The 20,456-nt window shown below is 35.8% G+C and overlaps 1 protein-coding gene across 28 annotated transcripts in view; it reads left to right on the forward strand.

The window, feature by feature from the left end:
- GPHN (gephyrin) overlaps positions 1 to 20,456 on the forward strand; it is a 271,807-nt gene that overhangs the window by 164,838 nt on the left and 86,513 nt on the right. For 17 of the 28 annotated variants that reach the window (XM_074542808.1, XM_074542813.1, XM_074542812.1 and 14 more), the window contains 5 exons: positions 1,936 to 2,030; positions 3,789 to 3,855; positions 7,933 to 8,205; positions 9,489 to 9,596; positions 14,538 to 14,672. In XM_074542808.1, the coding sequence (XP_074398909.1) occupies positions 1,936 to 2,030; positions 3,789 to 3,855; positions 7,933 to 8,205; positions 9,489 to 9,596; positions 14,538 to 14,672 (678 nt within the window). The remainder of the gene's footprint in view (positions 1 to 1,935; positions 2,031 to 3,788; positions 3,856 to 7,932; positions 8,206 to 9,488; positions 9,597 to 14,537; positions 14,673 to 20,456) is intronic. The other 11 variants (XM_074542817.1, XM_074542826.1, XM_074542831.1 and 8 more) reach the window with 1 other exon arrangement.

Here is a 20,456-nt window from a genome sequence, read left to right on the forward strand (position 1 = left end):
GGCAGAAAATAAATCTCAAAATGCACTTTATATTTAAAAACAGTTTTGAATAGCTTTGAAGCATGGTATTAACTGAAATGAAAAGGCATAGATACAGACTTGCTATGCACACTCAGAATTCCATGTTTCACTTACCTTTTTTATGGTCAGCAAAATGTCTCTTCACCATTGCAATGCCTTTGTCTTCTATATTATAAAAATCACCAGGTCTATGGATGTCTTAATAATTTTTAATGTAATTGATGATTTCATACCTCAGCAGGTATGAAATCTTAAGGTATCTTAAGGTAATCTCTCTCCATGGAGGAGTTTTATTTTTGTCTACATCATTCCAAGCTCACTTCTTCTTATTTTCCCCTGTGTAAAGTCACTGGGTTGTATTTATATGACTTTTCTGTTTCTGTGTAGAGGATGGCAGATCCAAAAACCAACACGCTATGCTTGAAATACAGGAGACTGTGGTGTCAGCTACAAAATTAAAATTGCTTGATTTTTTATAAACCAAAGTTGCAGCTTCCTATAACTGAGCACATTACAAGTTTGTTTATTAATAAAGCATTCAAAGGTTTACATGGCAGCACTGTGTGATGTCTTCTAATACTGATATTAATTTCTAATTAATTAGTATTCTGATATTCCTTTAAAAATGTCAAAAGCTAGTGATCATGTCTGAGAATATGGCCATTTGAATGTCTGTACTCTTGATTTTTTTTCTGTTTTATTTATTGCTTCATGTAAGAACCCTTACATGCAAGCATCCTTCTTTAAGGGATGCTGTTGGGTTAATTCTGTCATTTTCCTTCTCTAGTGCTTTAGTTTTCTATTTGGAAACTAAGACCTTACAAAAGTACAAGTATGTGATTTATAATTGAATCTTTCCCACAAAATAATTTGCCTGGGTTTTTTCTATATCAAACTGCAAAGGAAATTCAGCTTATTCAAGGTGTCCTTATACTTAAGATGTTCTTTTCTGTTTCTGTTTTGATAGTTATAACATCAAAGCATTGTAGTTTGGCTGTAGGTTCTACCATGAATTTCACAGTTTTATCACTATTGCTATCAATTTAGTTGTGCTGAATAAGTTAGAATCTTGTTTCAGAGCGTGAAGCAATGTGATCCACTGAACAGCAGCTACTGTGGGGGAAATGAAGAGAGGATGGGGCTGTAACCTGTCTTTAAGATGTTGTGTCCTAAGTTAGATGTTGGGAGACAGGACAGATTGTGTATTTGAGAAAATTTCTGTTAGGAAGTAAGGACAGAAGATTGTGCATGATTTTCCATCTGATTCCCTGTTTGGGAAAAGGATAAAAAGACAAGAATTTTCAGACTGTTTCCAGACTTTTCAATGCTCACTGTGTATGGACTGCTTATGAATAAAAGCCACCAGCCTGTGTGGAACTGCTGTTTTGCTGACATGATCAAAAGGGAAGGCCTCAGCCTCTGGCCATTATCATTACCATTTGACTATTTTCCTGCCTGCCTGCTACATGGGCTTCCCTTTGCAAATTTTTTTTTCTATCTTCTGCGCAGACTGATTCATCCTTCTCATGCCTGGGAAAATCTCAACAGGAAAATGCACAAGATTGATGAGGAAGAGAAGGCAGTTACATTCTTTGCTTATTCTCAAATACTTTTTCCTTTCTGTTGGAGGCTGACTTGTTATTTCTGTGGTGTTGATTAACACTTTTTATATTTATAGGGTCCTGACTTTTCATAACTCTCTGTAGGAATCTTCACAGTGCTGCTAAACGTCCTTCATCCCAACTCCTTGCTTTTACACAACCAAAAGAAAACTCTATAGCATGTTTCAGTTAAGAATTTAGTAAAAACATTTCTTGGATGAGGAGATGTTCCTACTTTATTTTTAGCTGGTTTCATTTTTTTGCCTTATCCTTCCACTTGTTCACTCAGTTTGTTATTAATCTTTGGTTGCAGGCCACTAAAGAAGTAATAGAGCGAGAGGCCCCGGGAATGGCCCTGGCAATGCTGATGGGATCACTTAATGTTACACCTCTGGGCATGCTCTCTAGGTAAGGCTGCTTCCTTCAAAATATGAGGAGGTGAACTCTTTCCACAGAATTACTAATTGTTATCCAATGACTGAGCACAAATCATTGAAGACTATCATTGTTATCAAGATCACAAGTCTTAACTTCAGAGAAGAGGCCAAATTCAAATAATGGTAATTGCACTGTCTCAATAAATTCCCTTTGTTGTCTGTGTTAGAGACTGTATCCTCCTGTGTTTTCTGTGCCGGGTTATTTGTCATATTGATGCACACTCTTAAATAGCTGCCTTTTCATTTTAGAACTGTTGTATTTTGAGGTGAGTGAAGAAATTTTCTGTGTGTATCAAGTATTAAAATGGGGTTTTTTGGCAAAAATAATCCCTTTGTAAAAACTACCGTAGCTTGTACTACCCCAGCTCTGGAGGAATACTGTTAATTTATCTCTCAAAGTCCCTGTCATGCATGCACAATCTGTGTGGTTTTCTTGTAAGCAAACACAATACTTTTGCCAGCAATGCAGTTCCTAAGCACTTTTACTTTTGCACACTCTCTTGAGAATTTTTGACAGCTCCATTTCTCTCTTGAGCCATTAGGTCTGATTATTGGCAGCTGAAATTTGAGTTTTGGGCTGCTGGTTTATTCCTTTTTTGATTATTGGTTGGTTGTACTGGACATTTAGCTTATATCACTCAAAAATATTTAAAGCAGAGTAGAAGAGACAAGAAGATGACTACTAAAGGAGCTGTCTGCCAAACACAATTCCACTATTCCATTTTTATCCCTCTGTGGGCAGTTCTTATTTCCTTTGTTTTAAGTCTGCCATAAACTGTAACCCACGTATGGGATTTGCTGGATTGAGTTTGTACTCTGTAAGCTTGACTACTGCAACAGGAGTAAATGAACACATTTCTTTAATTCAGGCTCTTCTCTGCTGCAGTAGAGATTCCTCAGCTTGGAATTCTTTCTAAACTGGGGGTACATAGTGTGAAAGAAGGCAATATGAGAAAAGAGAGGCTAGGAGTCAGGCAATACTCAAACTGCCATTTGAAAACAACACTTCAGGTTGGCTTGAGTGTGATATCAAAAGTTCATTTAGTGGCACAGAGTGATCTCTGTGCTATTTACTTGTGAGCGTTGTGCCAGCTGTCATGGAAATACTTGTTACCCTGCTAAAAAATGCCATGCAACCAATAAATGATGGTATAAAATGTGGATTGTCTTTGACGGTTGGTTTTGCCTTTTCTAGAGAGAGAGGGGAAACTATTAGGAAGAATTATATGTGAATTGCATAAATACAATTTTCACCTGAGAGTAACTTCCTTCTCTGCTTTTCTTATGTTTGATCTTTAAATAGAAAGAACCTATTTGAATTAATGCAACAGGCACAACTTAGTATTTTTACCTGGCCAGGGACATTGTGTTTGACACAGTCAATTACACTGCAAAGGAACCATGTGTATGACCAAATAGGGACTATATCAAATAATGTATTGGCACAAGTAAACAGTAGAATTAAGGGAGCTACACAGATCTCAAAAAAATTGAAGTCTAACCAGTGTTTATACTATCAAATTAAGATTAGACCCTGTCATTCTTGTTTTATGCTTTATCACCTCAGCTTCTCCCAAGTTCTTTCATGAGAACATAATCAGCAAATATATTGGAAATTAAGTTTACGAAATCTGATAAATCATAGAATCTATCTTAAATGCTTTCCTTTTGTTTTGATAGTGGAGATAGTTGCATGCAAGAATTTCAGTCTGTGTTTCTTTCATTTCAGGCCTGTGTGTGGAATCAGAGGGAAAACTCTCATCATTAATCTTCCAGGTAGCAAGAAAGGGTCACAGGTAAGAAACATTCTTACTGATCTGCTCGGAAGGAACTGTGATGAGCACTTCTCCTTGTTTCAAATGGTAGAAAGTGTCCACTAACAAATTTCACAAAAGTGAATGGAAATGCATGTTCATGTAAAGTTACCACACCATCACTCTTAGCCAAGGACCGTCCCACTCCACTCTGACTGAAGGCGCCGTGTGACCAGGACAGCTTTACATGTAGTGCAAGAGAGCACCTACTTGAGCAGGCAGTGAAGAGTCTGATGATCTCTTACACTTTCCCTTTTTTCCCTAATTAGCTGTACCTTGTCTCTGGGTTGTCTCCAGCTTCCAAGAAATCATTCACTTTTATACAGAACAGGAATGCATAGTAAATGGTAGAACTTGGTGGAGCATTTGTTGTTTTGATCAGCAAGAGGGAAGAAAGGGAAATACTGTTTGAGAATGTTTTTTAATCTTCTCTATATGGGTATATCAGACTTTTCACCCTTTATAAAGTTTGTTTTCTTCTTGCATTTTTCTGTTTGGATGGAGAAGTTAGAATTTTTGTCTTCATCCATGCTTTCTGTCTGACTCTATAGCTGAGAGGAAGAGAATTAAACTCCAGCAGGCATTTGTGTGTGTTAGTAAGACTAGATCTTTCACTAATTTCTTCGTAGTTGGCTGCTAGAAAAACAATCTTCTCCACAGAAATACTGCTGAGTAGTGATCTGTACAACCTGATACAAGACTGCTGAGGAAGGTTCCCCATCAGTCACAAGAATCTATTTCTTCCAGACTCAGACTACATCTGGCCTTGTTAAGAAATGTCTTTACCTCTGGCCTCTAAGAAATGTGTTCCTGGTACACATCTGATGAACCTGTGGTACCCAGGCTCGGAGCAGACAGTACTGATGTGTTTAGCAGCAGCTCTGAAGTCCCTGTTTCTTAGACTTCTGTCTGGAGATACAAAAACAACATTTATATAGGCTGTCACCTGGAAGTTGAAGAGGAGATGTCTTGAATACTATGGTCTTAAGCAGCCACCACAGGTTTTCAGATGCACTGTGGATGTGTTTCAGTTCAAGGACTCAGTGTGAGCCCTCCTATGATTCTACCATTCCTTACAGCATTTCTGGAAATCTAGTGAGAGTGTGACTTAAAGGAAATTTAAAAGCCTTCAAAAGACACAAGATGCATTGGAGGATGATGAGGTGGGAGTATACCTTCCTGAAATTCAGCCAGTTACACATGAGAAATCATATGTATGTACCTGTATTTAACATAGCAATGACTCCCCATTTTAAAGAGGTGATGTACCAGTAAGAACGTTATTTCACAAGTAAATACTTCTTTTGCTGAATTAGGAGAGAGATGAAATAGCCTACAATCTCTAATAGTTTTTATTGTGTCAGGAGCACTCCTAACCCACAGAAGCAATTGTCATTGTCCTGAGGCAATCAGACTTTAAAGATAGGTAAACTGCAGAAAGTGAATGAAGAAAAGAAATGAAAAAACATTAATAAGTATTTTAAGAGTAGTTTGATATAGGGTTAAGTAATAAAAAAGGTAATTCTACCGGAAAAAAGTCCTATGATTTCATCATACAAGCAAGCTTCTAATAAACTGATTTTTATTTGTTCCTGTCATGATGATGATCTGTCCTGTCATTTTAGTATGAGATTTCTTTTAGTATGAGACCTCTGTAAAGTCTCAGATTTGAGCAAAAACTTTCAAGATGAAGAGTGGAGAAAATTGGCCCATAAAAGACTGGATCCCAAGAACCAAAAAGGACAGATTGTCACCAGGAATTTCCCTCATTTTTCTCTTTTACCACTTGCTAATTTCCTTTCCATTGTATAAATAGGATCATATGAGAAGCTTATATAAAGCTATGAATTTGCAGCAGTATACATATTTCTTTAATAAAATATTAATGGAAAATGACAGCAGTGTAAATGCTTCACCTCAAAAATGGACTGCATGCCAAACATGCACCAGAGAACATTTGTGTGGCATATACCATTGAATCCAGATCTGCAGAAATCTTCCATTTTTGCGGGGTTTTTTTGGCTTGTTTTTAGTCTTGCAAAATATAGTTAATGTTATGGAAGAAGGAAAAGTGTGAAATGACCGGATGTTTATTAAGTCTTTGACATTTTATAATTGTAATAACAGTTGCCTAAAACAATGAGTTTCATATGCAATATGAGCTTCTGGAGGACTTACTGGGAATCTGGGCATTAACACTGAAGCCAGCAAGGCTTTATTTCACTGCTGGAGTGGGGAACATGCTTCTCTAAATAGTCAATTATTACAGTTATTGGTCAGGTCAGAAATGGTTCTTTTTTCTCACTTACTTGAGATCTGCTTCTTTGCTAAAGTAATGATGGTTGTATGCTTCATTATTTTGAACCATTTTAAAATTAATACTGTAAAGGCACAATAACTCTGCAGTTTGCAGTTACATTATAAGTCATCATCTTTATTATCTTTATGAATATGTTTTAATATACATTCATTATATACAGCATTTGTACTCATCTGGTTTACTCCAGCTGTTTGCACTACCAACTTGAATGTTTAAAGAATTTATAAACCTATGAGGTAGTCTGACTTGTAATTCATTACTCGTAAAAAAGCAACTGAAAGATGTGCTCTTGTTTAGAAGCTTTGCAATGCTTGTGAGTTGTGTTTTACTAACAAAGTGGGATATATAAACTCCAGTAATTTCTGATGGATTCTTTGCTTGTTATTTTGTTTACGTTATTATTTTTATTTATTGAAAATATTTATTTCATTATCAATTTATGAACTTAATATTATTACTTATTTTCTGGATAATCTAAAATATCAGAATACATTTTTTAAAATTTTCCTATGCTTGAAACAAAACTGAAGGGCAACAAAAGGAGTATTGCCAGCTTTCTCTGTCAACCTGTGTGTTCCTGACTGCATTGCCATGGCAATTATTTCTTGTGACCCTGCTATCATTCTCCAATATTTAAATGTTTGTATGCAGTCTCCTCAAATGACATGACAAAGCTTTCTTGCAGTGCCTGGCAGAGGAATGAGACAATAGTCACAAAATGAATGAGATAGCTTCCAGATGAAAAAGAAAAGAAATGGAAAACCAAAACAAAACTGAAAAAAACCCCAAACACTTTGAGAGTAATTAAGCATTAAAGCATGTTGTCAGCAAGGGTTGTGGATTCTCTGTTGTTGGATTGTTTTTCAAGACTTTACTGAATAAGCCTTGAGAAGCCTGAGTTTCATCCTGACCCCGATCAGAGCAGGCAGCTGCAGCACATCCCGTCCTGAGCTGCTGCTTTGATCTGATGAAGCACCAGGGTATTTCAGCAGCACAGGTAGCTGTACGTGGTACTTATGTGTATGCCCATTATGGAGCAAGAGCAATTGCACAGCCTCTGCAGTTTCACTTTCTCAACCCATATAAAATAAACCTTCTAATTGTTTGTAAGATTATAGAACAAGGAAAGGTTTAAAAAATAGCTTGTTTATGAAATTTTTGGTTTTTTAGTTACATGGCATTACAATGACATCAGTGTAGTTTGCCATTCTTCCAGTATGTAAAATAGGTCCATTAATAAAAAAGGATATAATTATATAAAAGTATAATTATAAAAACCCTTATGAATGGTTCTCTAATTGTAAGGTAGCATAATAGGAAGGATTTGAAGCTAATATCCCTGCAGGGATATAGTTAATGTTTTTCTTCTGTATTTTTGTAGCATTCTGCTAGTTGCTGTGAACTGTTTTCTGTATTACATAATTACAGAAATGTAACTCTTGTTTTCAGCATTAGCTCATCGCAATAGCCCTGTTGTTCAATTTATATTTGTATTTGCATGAAAAAAAGCAAAAATTTATACAATAGTCACCAGATCTGTTTCTGAGTTCATTTATCTTTTAAGAGCAGTTGCATAAGGACATTTTTTGCATAAGGACACTTTTCTGATCACGTGCATAAGGACACTTTTCTGATCACGTGAAAAGATGCACTTAAATCCCAAATATATTGAAAGAGTAAACTCCCATTTGCAGGTGCAGGTGGCTTTTCATAGTGGTTTCTCTTCTTGCTCTGCACAGGAATGCTTTCAGTTTATACTGCCAGCCCTACCTCACGCCATTGATCTTTTGCGGGATGCCATTGTAAAAGTGAAGGAGGTACACGATGAGCTTGAAGATCTACCTTCACCACCACCTCCTCTTTCTCCTCCTCCAACCACCAGCCCTCACAAACAGACAGAAGACAAAGGAGTGCAGTGTGAGGAAGAGGAGGAAGAGAAGAAGGATAGCGGAGTTGCCTCAACAGAGGACAGTTCTTCTTCACATATAACAGCAGCAGCCATTGCAGCTAAGGTGAGTCTGGCTTCTTTCCTTAGGAGACCCTTCAGTTTCTGTCTCAGGCACTTCCCACCAACATTCATTTGCGTGTTATGACTCTACATTGATGTCTTCGTCTCAAACAGATTTATTTCAGGTACATTTTGTAGAAGTAGACCTTCATAAAAATATATGAATTCTGTTTTGGTAGGTAATTTCAAATTCCAGTGGGAGAAATATCATTTATTATCTTGGTGTTAACATATGTTTTATAATACCATTCTGATGTGACAGACTGGTTTTAGTGGCTTTTTATAATTCAAAGTATTCACACGCCTGAACATGCAAAGTCCAGTAGGCGGCATGTTAAGGAATCACAACAAAACTTTGCAAGCCGTAATATCTAATTTGAAATTAAAATTTTAGTTTCTGGAAACTGGTAAAAGTATGACAGACAGGTAATAATTTAAGTAGAAAACTCTCCTGATTACTGTATTCCAATGTGCATGTCTGCATAAAAGATATGAAATTCTGCCAACAAACTAAATATCATAAAGTCTTTATAGCCTTGCTTTAACCAATAATCATAGATCAGCATTACTCAAACTAAAATAACAAATTGGAGAGTGCAAAAGAAGAAAAAATAAATAATTTGAAATTTGTAAATCATTTGTAAATAATTTGAATTCAAATTTTAAATATCTTCCCAAGAATTTTTGTGCTATTTGAACAATATATGAATATTTACCTCAGTTTTATGGATTCAGTTTTTGAACGGAAAGATAATGTATCCCTGTGTGTTTGGAAACAGTTTTTTCCAAACTGCGTTATTCCGTATCTACTCCAAACGTTCTGGTTTTAATTCCTATTATGAGAATTGAAAGTCTAAGTAAGTCAAAATTATATTAAACAATTTCTAAACCAAAGCAGCAACATTCTAACTCCAGAAATGTGAATTCAGGTCTGAGACATCTTGACATTTCTAAGACAGCTGCAGCTGGAGATCATCTCCCAATATACAGAAAATCCTGATTACATATGTCTTTGCAGGGATGAATTAAGGTAATTATCTTTTGCAAGTATCAGTTTTTATTATGCAAATTTTAAATTGTTTAATTTCTTTTTATGCAGGCAAAGATAAATAATATATGCCATTTTTAAAGGCAGGAAATAACCTGAGATTTCAACTGGCTGTGTTCATATGAGCTTGGCATTTCGGTATCACAGTTGTTTTCACCTCATTCATTTTTGGTCATTTGCTTGTCCAGTTTCATGTTTTCCTGTCACTGTATTCATGGCTGTTATGTGTTGTGCATTAGAAGCATCCATCCTATCCCAGTCCAGCTGTTATCATGGCTAGAGGTCAACAGCCCATCCCTGGTCTCATCAGTTATTGCCATCACACAGCAGGCAGTGCAGGAGAACTGGTAAGAGACACTTCCAAGAGGCTTTTGCACTAGCACTAACTAAAAATGTTCTGCCTGCCTCCTAGCCTATGTATGCACAGACAATGCTATTTATTTCTTCTAACAAAGACACATCAGTGGTATCTTTGAGAGACCATGTTAAAGAAAATATCTGTTTAAGATAAAGGGCTAAACAAGGTAAAGGTCATGTGTGTTGTCACTTAGAATAATTTATCTGCTGAGATATAATAATTGCTATAAAGCCTATGTTTCTCATTAGTCACTGGTTTTATCATCTAATATACTCAATAATTGAATATAATTAAAATAATCTCCTAAAATTACTGCTTTAGAGCTATGAAATGATACCTTTTTCCTCTTTGTCTTGTTTTGCTGCTTTTCTCTCAGTGTTTTTCTCAACATAATACAGCATTTGCACTGGGTGTTCATAGTTTGCTTTCACGACTTACAGTTTCTGCCTCATTTTTGCTTCCTGTGTAGAAGTAGAATTTCTCAAAAACAGAAGACTCTGGGAGTCAGGAAGCAATGGACTTGTTATAAATTACTGGGTTTTGGTGAATAGTAGAAAACTATTCCAGTGAATGGTAATAAAGGACCTGTTCCCTTGGGCAAATAGTAATTTAAACCATCAGTCAAATAGCCTAATGCTTCTGTATTTAAAACATAATTCTGTGTCTCTTGAAAAGTCACTTAGGAAATGTGAAAACTTTAAAGTTCACACATCTGATGATCAAGCTATATAGTACATATACATGGTTGGGTGGTTTTTTTGTTGTTGTTTTTTGGTGAGGGTTTTTTTTGAGTTGAGGTCACTAAACTAGAATTTGCACCAAATTACTCAGTACCAATAGAACAGTTAATTTAGCCTCTAGGAAGAACACTGTTAAACTGTCATACATGTTTCTGTGTTCTTTTGCAGATGACTCTTGAGCTATTGTTTTATGCATTATATAATCCAAATCAGATCTTCAAATTCAAAGCAGAAAGTGGTTATTTTTTTTGACAGGTTATTGGGGTTTTTAAGCTGTACTTTGTTTTTAAGACATTTTTTCTCTTGTATAAAAGTCATAGTAATTGCCATCTAGAGAGCGTTTTCTCACCTCACCACCATTGTCAATCTTTGTTTCACTTCTGAGCAAAAGAGAATAAAGAACTCATATATTTTCCTTTTTCTTATCAATGATCTTGTCAAAGTTCTCTAATATGAAAACAGAAATACTTAAACCAAAATAAAAGTACACCAGAGAAAGGCCAGGTCAGATAAAAATTGTAGAAGCCATGACTGATGGATATGGTGAATATCTTTCTCCATCACTTTCATCCATTTCTCTTTACTTTCTGTCTTTGTCAGTATGTTGCAACAGGTTTTCCACTCCAGCTAGTACAAACAGAAACTATTTTCACTAAGAACTAAGAATTTCACTGTACTCCATTTAAAGTTGTGAGATCTCTGCTCTGTATTCAGTTTATTTGAAAATGAAAGATTAATAAAAATATTAGGGAGACAAATCATAAATCCTCAGTGTGCTTTAGTGAAAGTTAGAAAAACAATCTGTCCAAAATGTTCCTGCCCTTCTTTATTCCAGATTTCTGTGACACACAGAAATTTCTCAGGCGTTTATTAACTCTTTAACAGAGTTAACAAGAAGCTGACTTGATTAGAGGATTATATTGCCTAAATTTAATTTTTTAATATTAAAATTCAAAAACTCTCTAAATGCAGGTGAGAAAAATGAGAAATTCCCCATGTCACATTATTTTTTTATATGGTTCTGCTAATGGAAGAGACATACTAGTAGATTCACAAAATTCAGCAGGTTGTAGTGCTCCAAAGTGAATGTTAGTGCTAATTTATCTAGCAATACAGCACATTCATATTAGAAAAAGAGCAAAATTTGAACTCTGTGACCTAACTTTATACTCTCAGTGAGAAATTTTTCTCTACAATCTAGATAGGTTTATATATTAATTATTTTCTGGTAATTACATTTTATTTAAAGGTAGTGATTTGGAAATAATTCTTACTGAAATTAAGTGCCTGTGATCATCTTTTCCCTTAATCTTCAGCTTCTTTTCTGATTAATATCATGGCTGAAGTTTTACTTAAATTTTCATTTTCTCACAGGCAAAAATTAGTACTACACATGCAGTTCAGGGGAAACTGGGATTCTCTCAGTCACTTTATTTCAGGGAGAGGTTTTTATTACAAAAAGGTGATATCAGATAAAATTGTAGAAGCAATGATTGCTCAATATGGTGGGAAATAAAAATGTTTCTTGCCTGAAGGGTATGAGTATCTGGTATGAAGTATCTGGTACTCTAGAGCACCCAGAGTAAACCTAGGGAGAAATGGTTCATGATATCATTTCCAAAAGCAATATTTTTATTCATTGTGGGGTCTTGGAGTACATAAAAGGGATAATGGACCAGTACACAATCATATCAAGATGCATGCAGCTTTTTTTCAAAGGAGAGTAGTTAAAAGGTATCTTATTTGAAGAATTGAAGCTATTCTTTCTTTCATTTTGTCCTTTTTTTTTATTTTATGCCCTTTGAAAGTGTATTTTTTGCTGTATTTTCCTTAGCCATAGACATTAAAAAGAAGCGTTGAAAGTTGTAGCGAGTATCTATGCCAATATAAAACTTGGGGACTGTCAGCCGGTTTTGGGCCTTAATGAATTTAAGATGGGATTTCAGGAGAAAAAGTAAACAGAAGGGAAATCATGCTTCTATTACAAACCATTTGAGCATTTTGAATATCATTGATTCAGTTTACCTCTAAGATACATCTCTGAGATGTGATTTGCAAATCAGAATACTCCATGTAGAGGCCAGTTAGGCTCTGTTTCTGAAGAGGAAGATATCCCCAGCATAGCTGTTCATAGTGAAAAGAAACTCTGCTGACTTCAGAATTTACAGTGGACATTGCAGCATCAGGTGCTTAGCCTTGAAAGATCCTCTGAGGAGAGCTGACAGAAACTGACTGGCAAAAAACAGTCTAGGAACATGGTAGAGCAGAAAGGAGGCAGTTTGTGGCACTCTGAGAACAAAGTCTGTTTTCACCCAACTTATAAACAAGTCAGAAACAAAAGAAACTGTTAACAGGAGGAGGGTGGGATATGGTGAAATAAGATCCCCTAGGTGTAACCCAGTGTTTCTAAGTCAAGGCTGCCAAGTTAGACATAGTCATTATTTGTGGAGGGGAACCAAGGAAGAGGAAAGTGACATGTATTTAATGACACAAGTATAAGGATTGGTCATTTTAACTATACTGAGACAAGCAACAAAGCTCTTTTAACGTCCTTAAAAATGTAACAGCTACATGTTACATGTAAATGTAACCTATTTCAGCTAGGATTCAGGCTTGTTCCTGGAAGCCATACTTACCAGTGGCTTCTATCTGCCCTAAAGTCTTAGTAGGCAAGTATGCTTAAAATGCCTAGATGCAGACTGGGTTACAACATCTCCATTTATTAAAAATATCCTGCCTGGAAATTCCCAACATTCATGATTTGGCTTGACACTGGATTTTCCTTTCTTGCTTCCTTTTATTGTCTGCTGCTGACACTTTCCCCAGACTCGAGGGTTCTTCTGATGCTACTCTTAGAACATGAACATCAGGCTAATGAAGAAATTCTTAATGAGGAGAAAGATCTTAAAATATGCATGTGTATATGTATTCCTTCAAAGATCTGAATGTCTGTATTTTCTGGTTAGCTGTGATAGAATTTTCCCAGGATTTTCCCTCAGTGAAGCCATGCTGACTGCTTCAAATCACCTCCCTGTCCTCCACATGCCTTAACAGGGCTTGTAGGAGGATCTGTTCTGTTCATCTTCCCAGGCACAGAGCTGAGGCTGACAGGTCAGTAGTTCCCAGCTCCTCCTTTCTACCCTTTGCTAAGATGGATGCAATGTTCCCTACTTCCAGTCATCTGGGACTTCATCCTACTGCCATGACTTTTCTAATGCCATGGACAGTTGTTTCTCAGCTACATCAGCCAATTCCCTCAGGGCTCTGGGATTCATGTAATCAGGTCCCACAGACTCGTGTATGTTCATGTTCCTCAGGTGGTCATGAACCTGATCATCCCTTAGTGTGGGGCTTAATCGTTCCTCTGGCTTCAGGTCCATCCATTCAAGAAGTATGGGAGAAGAGGTTGCCAGTGAAGACTGAGGCAAAAAGTTGTTGATTTCCCAGCCTTTCCTTGTCCATTGTTACCAGATTGCCAGTCATTTGTCAGGAGGGATATGCTTCCCTGACTGGTACTCGAATATATTATGTGGAAAGTAAAAAAAGACTGAATTTTTAATTTTCCCCACAGAGTGTATTTTAAACCAAGTGTTGGCTTTGGATGGTGGTTTCTAATGCTTTTGCCTTCGCTCATTCCAGAGAGGCCTGTAGCTTTTGCAGCACAAGCCTTACGTTGAGAATTTTTGTAGCTGAAATAAAGTCTTCATGGAATAAAGAGTATTTACTCAATGCATGACATTTCTTGTGAGAAGTTTTCTCATTGCATGACATATCTTTAGAGGGCTGCAGTAAATTTCTAGCAAATGGTTTTCTTTTCAAAGTATTTCCCCCTGGTTAGTGAATGGAAAGTCTGCCTCCCTTCATGCCATGGTAGAAATCATTGTTGGGTTTTAAACAAAAATTTAAGAGGAAACCGTTGTTTTCTTATTATTTCTTGTTGTAGTATGTTTGATTCATAGTTTTTTCAGAACTAGTATGTTCTGTGCTACTTCAATTAGAATGTGACCTTATATATTTCTTAGGCGTTTGTTACTGAAATTAGGAAAGTATGCCCTTAACCACTGCCAAGCACTGGGTATGAGGAGGTGTGCAAACTGAGGAGTGGGCTATTCCTGTGTTTTTGAGGCAAGGTCTTAAGTTTCACATACAGTGTATTTTTTGCTATTAATTCCGCCTCTCTTCTTTTTAAGATTCCAGATTCCATCATCTCTCGTGGTGTTCAGGTTCTCCCACGTGATACAGCCTCCCTCAGTACTACTCCTTCAGAATCTCCTCGTGCCCAAGCCACCTCTCGCCTCTCCACTGCATCCTGCCCAACACCAAAAGTAAGTACATTTATGCCTTGCAAGCTCCATGCTCAGCCCTGTAATCTATCAGATTAATGTCTTGCCTCTGCTGAACAAGGTTGGTTCGCATGCAAGGGTTGTTTCATTCTATATAACAGATAAATGCAGGACAGTGTAGCTCATTCCTCATGTACTGGTGCAGTTTAACCTGTGGGTCCACCAACACCTTATGGTTACTGAAGTTTCATGTTATCTCTTGCACTACCTGTCATGGATATGAAATGTTAGCACCTTGAATGTATTTAGCATCCTTCAGTATCCCCAGGAACATAGATAATCCTGCCACTGAGTAACAACATTAACCAAACAGTATTTTATAAAAAAATATATGTGCAAATTTCTAGCCTGGGCTGGGGCAGATCTGTGCCCCACTTTATTATTGTTCAGTTTAAGACTTTCAAACCAACTGGCTTTGCTCAAACTTAGATATTTGCTGCCTGACATTTGGAAACAAAAAAACAGCCAAAATTTAATAGAAAGTTTTAATGCCAACCTTGTGGGATTATTATTCAGTTCTTAGTGATTAGACTGTACTATTTAATCACTGAGGTGAACTCTATATGTTTACTTTTTATCAGGCTTTAAATAGCATACATCAAAAGCTAAGCAAATTGACCAGTGGCAAGGCCTGTAATGTTTACCTTCAGCAGAATTCCTTTCAGCAGAAGAAAACTGTCTAAATTTGCTTTGTGTGTTCACATCACAGAGATCTTTCTGTGGCACCAGATGCTGACATAATAATAAACCAGTAGCAGATGGCAAATAATAACATTCTTCCTTATCTAACTCATGATCCTTGAAGCTTATTCTGCTTGCTAAAATGATTACCAGCATCTGCTAGTTCTTCTCTCCTACTGTCTCATTCTTTTCTGTCAGCAAACAAGATTTATGGGCAACCACCCATAGAAATATTTTGGTTTAACCTATGGGATTTTTTTATGCAGTACTTACCTTCACTGTAATAGAATCAAAATTATTCTCATGGACAGCAAACTTGAACTTCATTATATAGTCTGCTTTTCTTAGAGATTATTCAGCAAATTCTATCTGTAAGCATCTCCTTCACTTTTTTCCTAAAAACTTGTATCTTGTGTGATAGCTTCAAAATAAAAACATGGAGCTTTTTACATTACAATGCTCAGAGCAGAAGAGCAAGACAAAACAGAGAAACTGCACTGAGCCTTATGCCCACTGATAAAACAAAATTGTCCAAAGAAAACCAAAGGTAGGCAAGTAGCAGGCATAAGTAAGAGACAGCTCTGCTGAAAATAGCTCTAGATGATACCTATGTATTTTCAGGAAGTTTGTCACAATGGGAAGGAGTAAAGCCTATCTGCTCTGAAGCAGAATGCAGTCCTCTAAACTCTCTTGATAGATTCAGAGATTATACAAGGAATGTACTGGAAGTTTGAAAAGGATTGAAAATCTGAAACTGTGTTTGGGCAATTAGTGGAGGTGAGCTCATTTCATAATTAGATCATGCTTTGGTATTTCATGTTGAGACCTGCTTTTCACATATGACTGCAAAATCAGGTTTTATTCAAAATGTGTGAGACCACAGCACTTTTATAACAGGAATTGCCATGCAACAGCTAGCTAGATGAGATTTTCTGCGGTGTATTTGATGGTGGTTTGTTACAAGCCGATATAGGAAAAAATTTAAAAAAACATACTGGAAAATAAACTTGACAGGAGATGGCATCTGTTCCTATTACTTAGGGGTTGGATTTTGCACATAAGCTTCTTTACCACTTAGACAGTTTTTGGTTCATTTTATGTATTACTTTCAAAAAACAAAGAAACTACTCATTATATTTTTGTTCAGTCATTTACAGTATCCTCAAGTTTCCAAACATCATCTGAATTTATCAAGAAATGTGGTTCATTCAGATTCTTCAAGATTATCAATGTGTCTAAATGTCTTCAGTTGTTCCGTTTTTCCTTTTGGATCCTGGCTTTCTAATAATGCAATATGAATTAAGTTTATACTGGCCTCTTCCCCACACAGTAATGAGAATAAAAATAAATAGAATTCAGCATCCAGGTGATGTTCTGAGGTTATTTATTTTTTTTCTTTAATCTGTAAGTGTGTATCTTTTCAATATGCTTATTTGCTGATATAGAAACTCATTTCAGGGCTCCAAAACATGCATATATGACATGAAACAAAGAAAAGGAAGTGTCAGGGGAAAAAAAATTATTTCTTTGATTACACTTATTTTTGGTCTAGCCACAGAGCAAGTGGCACTATATTTCTTTGTCAACTGCATATTCCAGTTTATTTTGTTGTACTGTTTTCTTGTTGCATTTTTTTGTCCTAAGTGTACATGAACCCTTACATCTCTCTTACTGAATTTGCTGAATAACACAAAGCTCTGTGTGTCTCAGGAAAAAAAAAATAATCAAGCTTCTGCAATGATGGGAGCACCTCTGTTAAATGAATGTAAGTAGCAGGTTACTAATGCATGAGGATATTGAAGAAAAGGTATGGGAGAACAGGTTACTAATGCTCCTGATTACTAATGCACATTTTCATTATCATGTTTTGGAAAACCTATTCCTGTTTATGTATACAAGCGGATCATGTAGACAAAATACAACATTTAATCGCAAATTTGCTTTACTGTTTACAACTTATCATCCATGTTTTCTGAAAATCTCTGTTTCAAGCAAAGTACTAAATGAGAAATATTGAGTTGGAACCTGGATATTTCAATCAGTTTTCATAAATGTCATTTCCTGTTAAAAGAAGTCATTCTATTTCTTGGTAGGTAGGAACTTTTTAAGACAAATTGCCATTGGGACTACTCTATGTCAGTGATCAGGTACATCCCAAAGACTAAGCAAACCAGCTTTTTTTAGCTTTTAATAAATCTCTGTAGAACACCTTTCTTGTTCTCTATAATTGTGTTTGAGTTTCAAAGAACATCGACCACTGCACAAAGAGCATTTAAACCATATTTGTAATAGATGGATCACATACAGAGGCAATCAAGTTTTACTCAGAGGAAAACTGCACTAACAGTCCTCCCTTTTCAATCATTAAACCATAAAGTTTACAGTGATTGTGACATATTTTTATCTTGTTCAATATAGTTTTGATTTTTTTAAAAGATTCACGGCTTTCTTAACATGATTAGATGAATTTGCTGAGTACTCACAGAAGCTTAGGATGACACAGTGTGGTTTACAAGTTTTTCTTGTCATTCGAGAAGCTGCTCAGATTATAAGATCTCACTATGTTTTTGTCTGTGTTTGGGTTTGGCATTTTCATTAGGTAAAATGCAATGTTCTTTTCAGACACAAAAGCAGTAGGGGTACCTAGGGTAAAATACTTTTAGAAATACGGAGAATTTTTTTAATGTTTGCATTACTGTTGATTCTTGAGGTTTTTTTAAGCTTACAGTATAAAACCTTTGATCCATAAATTCAGATAACTCAAAAGAATATATCCAGAATAAATTACTGAATCATTATTTCAAACTTTGAATTTTTTTCTACTTCTAGGGGGTTCATATGAGCATAAAAGAAAATTGCAGTTTTCAAGTTGACGTCTTCACTTTTCCCATACATATATGATATAATCAGTACTTAATTTTTGGCAATGTTGTATGTCAAAGTCAAAGAAAGTAGATTTAGAAGACCAAGGACAGGTTTTTAATTATCACCAGGAATTCATTTCAGTGACAAGAGATGTTCAAAGTATTTCACTTTGCAAGATCATCAGTCTCACTGATGTTCCGTTCTTTCACTTCAAGGTGCAAAGTTTCTTCCAGTGTTATCTTTGATCATAAAGGATCCTAAGGAACTTGTTATAGTACTTCTAAGATGAGAGTGTGGGGGTTTTTTCCATCTTGCTGCTTCATTCCCTTCACTCCTTACATTTTGCTTAAGAGAAAGTCTCTCTCTACTTCACTTGCTTGTTTTCTGTCCCTTCCCTAGCTATCCATTGTTTAGTTACACTGAACCAGACAAAACCCTCAGTAGTAAGTGAGATCCTTACGTATTTGTAGTTGAAATAGATAACTTTTAATTCCTGTGTAATAAAAGTCTATAGGCTCTATTTTACAGTTAAAATGAGAAAGCAAGGCTGCTTTTCAGAATTTTTTCAAGTCTAGCAAAACAGTCATCTCACCTATCCACTGCTCCGTCCATTAACACCTTCTTTGTAACAGTACATTTAATTCTGCTAGTTGGTCACTTTGTTACTCTGTTTCCTATGAAAAACTATTGTCTTTATCATTCATAAGTAGATATTCACCTAAAGACCTTATATTCCCAATGTAGAAAGAATGACACATGTAATTTATGTAAATGTTCCAGTTGCAGAGAATATCTGAAATGAAATAGCCTAGGAAAATACTTTAAAGATTTTTGGGGAAAAAAAATGCTGATGAAAGTTGCTTCTGTGACAAAAAAAAAAAAAGCCATTGATTTCAGTAATTTCTTATGCTTACTGCTAACAAAAAATTATCTGTCATGATCCACCACTTTAATGTGAAATGTGTCCGTTGGCATCCACACAATCAAATGAGTTACAAATTAATGGTAAATCTGATTAATATTTATGTTTTCAGTCTATTGCTTTTTCAATATAGAATTGCTATGTGAAGTAAGCACATTAGCAGAATGCAGCAGGTGGAGTTGGCAGGAAGTTTTTGTCAATTTTTGTTGTTAAAAATTTTTCAGTAGATATGTTCAATATTTATCAGTAAAAGAAAAATCAGGTTCCTTACCAAAAATTCTTAGCTAACAATAAGATGCTGGTGAAGGTGTGTTTTAGTAAGCTGTATTGGTATCCACAGTGTAGATATTTTGTGTCCATTTGAGTGCATAATATTTTTTTCTTCTTGAAACTTACTGTTTCTCCTTAAGGTGGTCATCAAAGTGAAATATGGCAAGTAGGTGAATGTATTTTAAAGTTTGAATGCGTACGCTAAATTTCCAAGTGAATTTTGTTTTGTATTTATTTTTGAAGTTTGCATAGCTGAAGTTTTTTCTACGTAGGAACTTGTTTGAGTAAGTAGCAAGTGCTTTGGCATGGCTGTTTAGCTGTGATTGGGTTGAAGAGCACAGAAAAGTGCCAAGAATGTTTCAGATTGTTAGGATGATCTACATAGGTGAGATCACACTCCAAGCACTGTTAGGGTTTCTTGCTTTTTCTTTTAAAAACACACACAGATGTAGTTAGATACTTGTTCCTGCTAAAACTTCCAATGTTTTCATTGTTATTTCTAGGTTTAATTTCCTCTTAGTTTTTTCAATGTACAACCCAGGATTACAGAAAAATATGCTTAATAAAAAGAGATGCTATTATAATGTGTATTTGAGTAGAAAGTGGCCCTAGTTGCCTTAGAATAAATCCTGGTTCCTAAGGCACATCAATCTACTGTATCCTCCTGTGTTCTTCTCAGCACAATGCAGCAGTGGTTTTCACATCAATTACTAATTAAGATACCAGAATATTTTCATATATTCATTACCTTTTACCCCCACTGTTTAAAGTGTATAATCTTGGCAAAACATGTGGATAATGCAGACCTAGCATGTCTTATTTTTTGATTACAAACCGTGGTAGTTAACAGCATGCTGCATCTTCAAGAGTGAGACATTTTAACTAAGGAAGAAGCAATCTGGTTGCTTAGGATATTAAAAATCCCTCAAATACATCATAGTTACTAAAATCCTTTCAAAAATGGAAGATACACTTTGTAGGAAGGTCAAAAACTTCACGGTTAGTCTTTTGGGCATTTTTATTAGTAC

This window comes from Zonotrichia albicollis, chromosome 6 (genome assembly GCF_047830755.1).
Source record: "Zonotrichia albicollis isolate bZonAlb1 chromosome 6, bZonAlb1.hap1, whole genome shotgun sequence".
Lineage (NCBI taxonomy): Eukaryota > Metazoa > Chordata > Aves > Passeriformes > Passerellidae > Zonotrichia > Zonotrichia albicollis.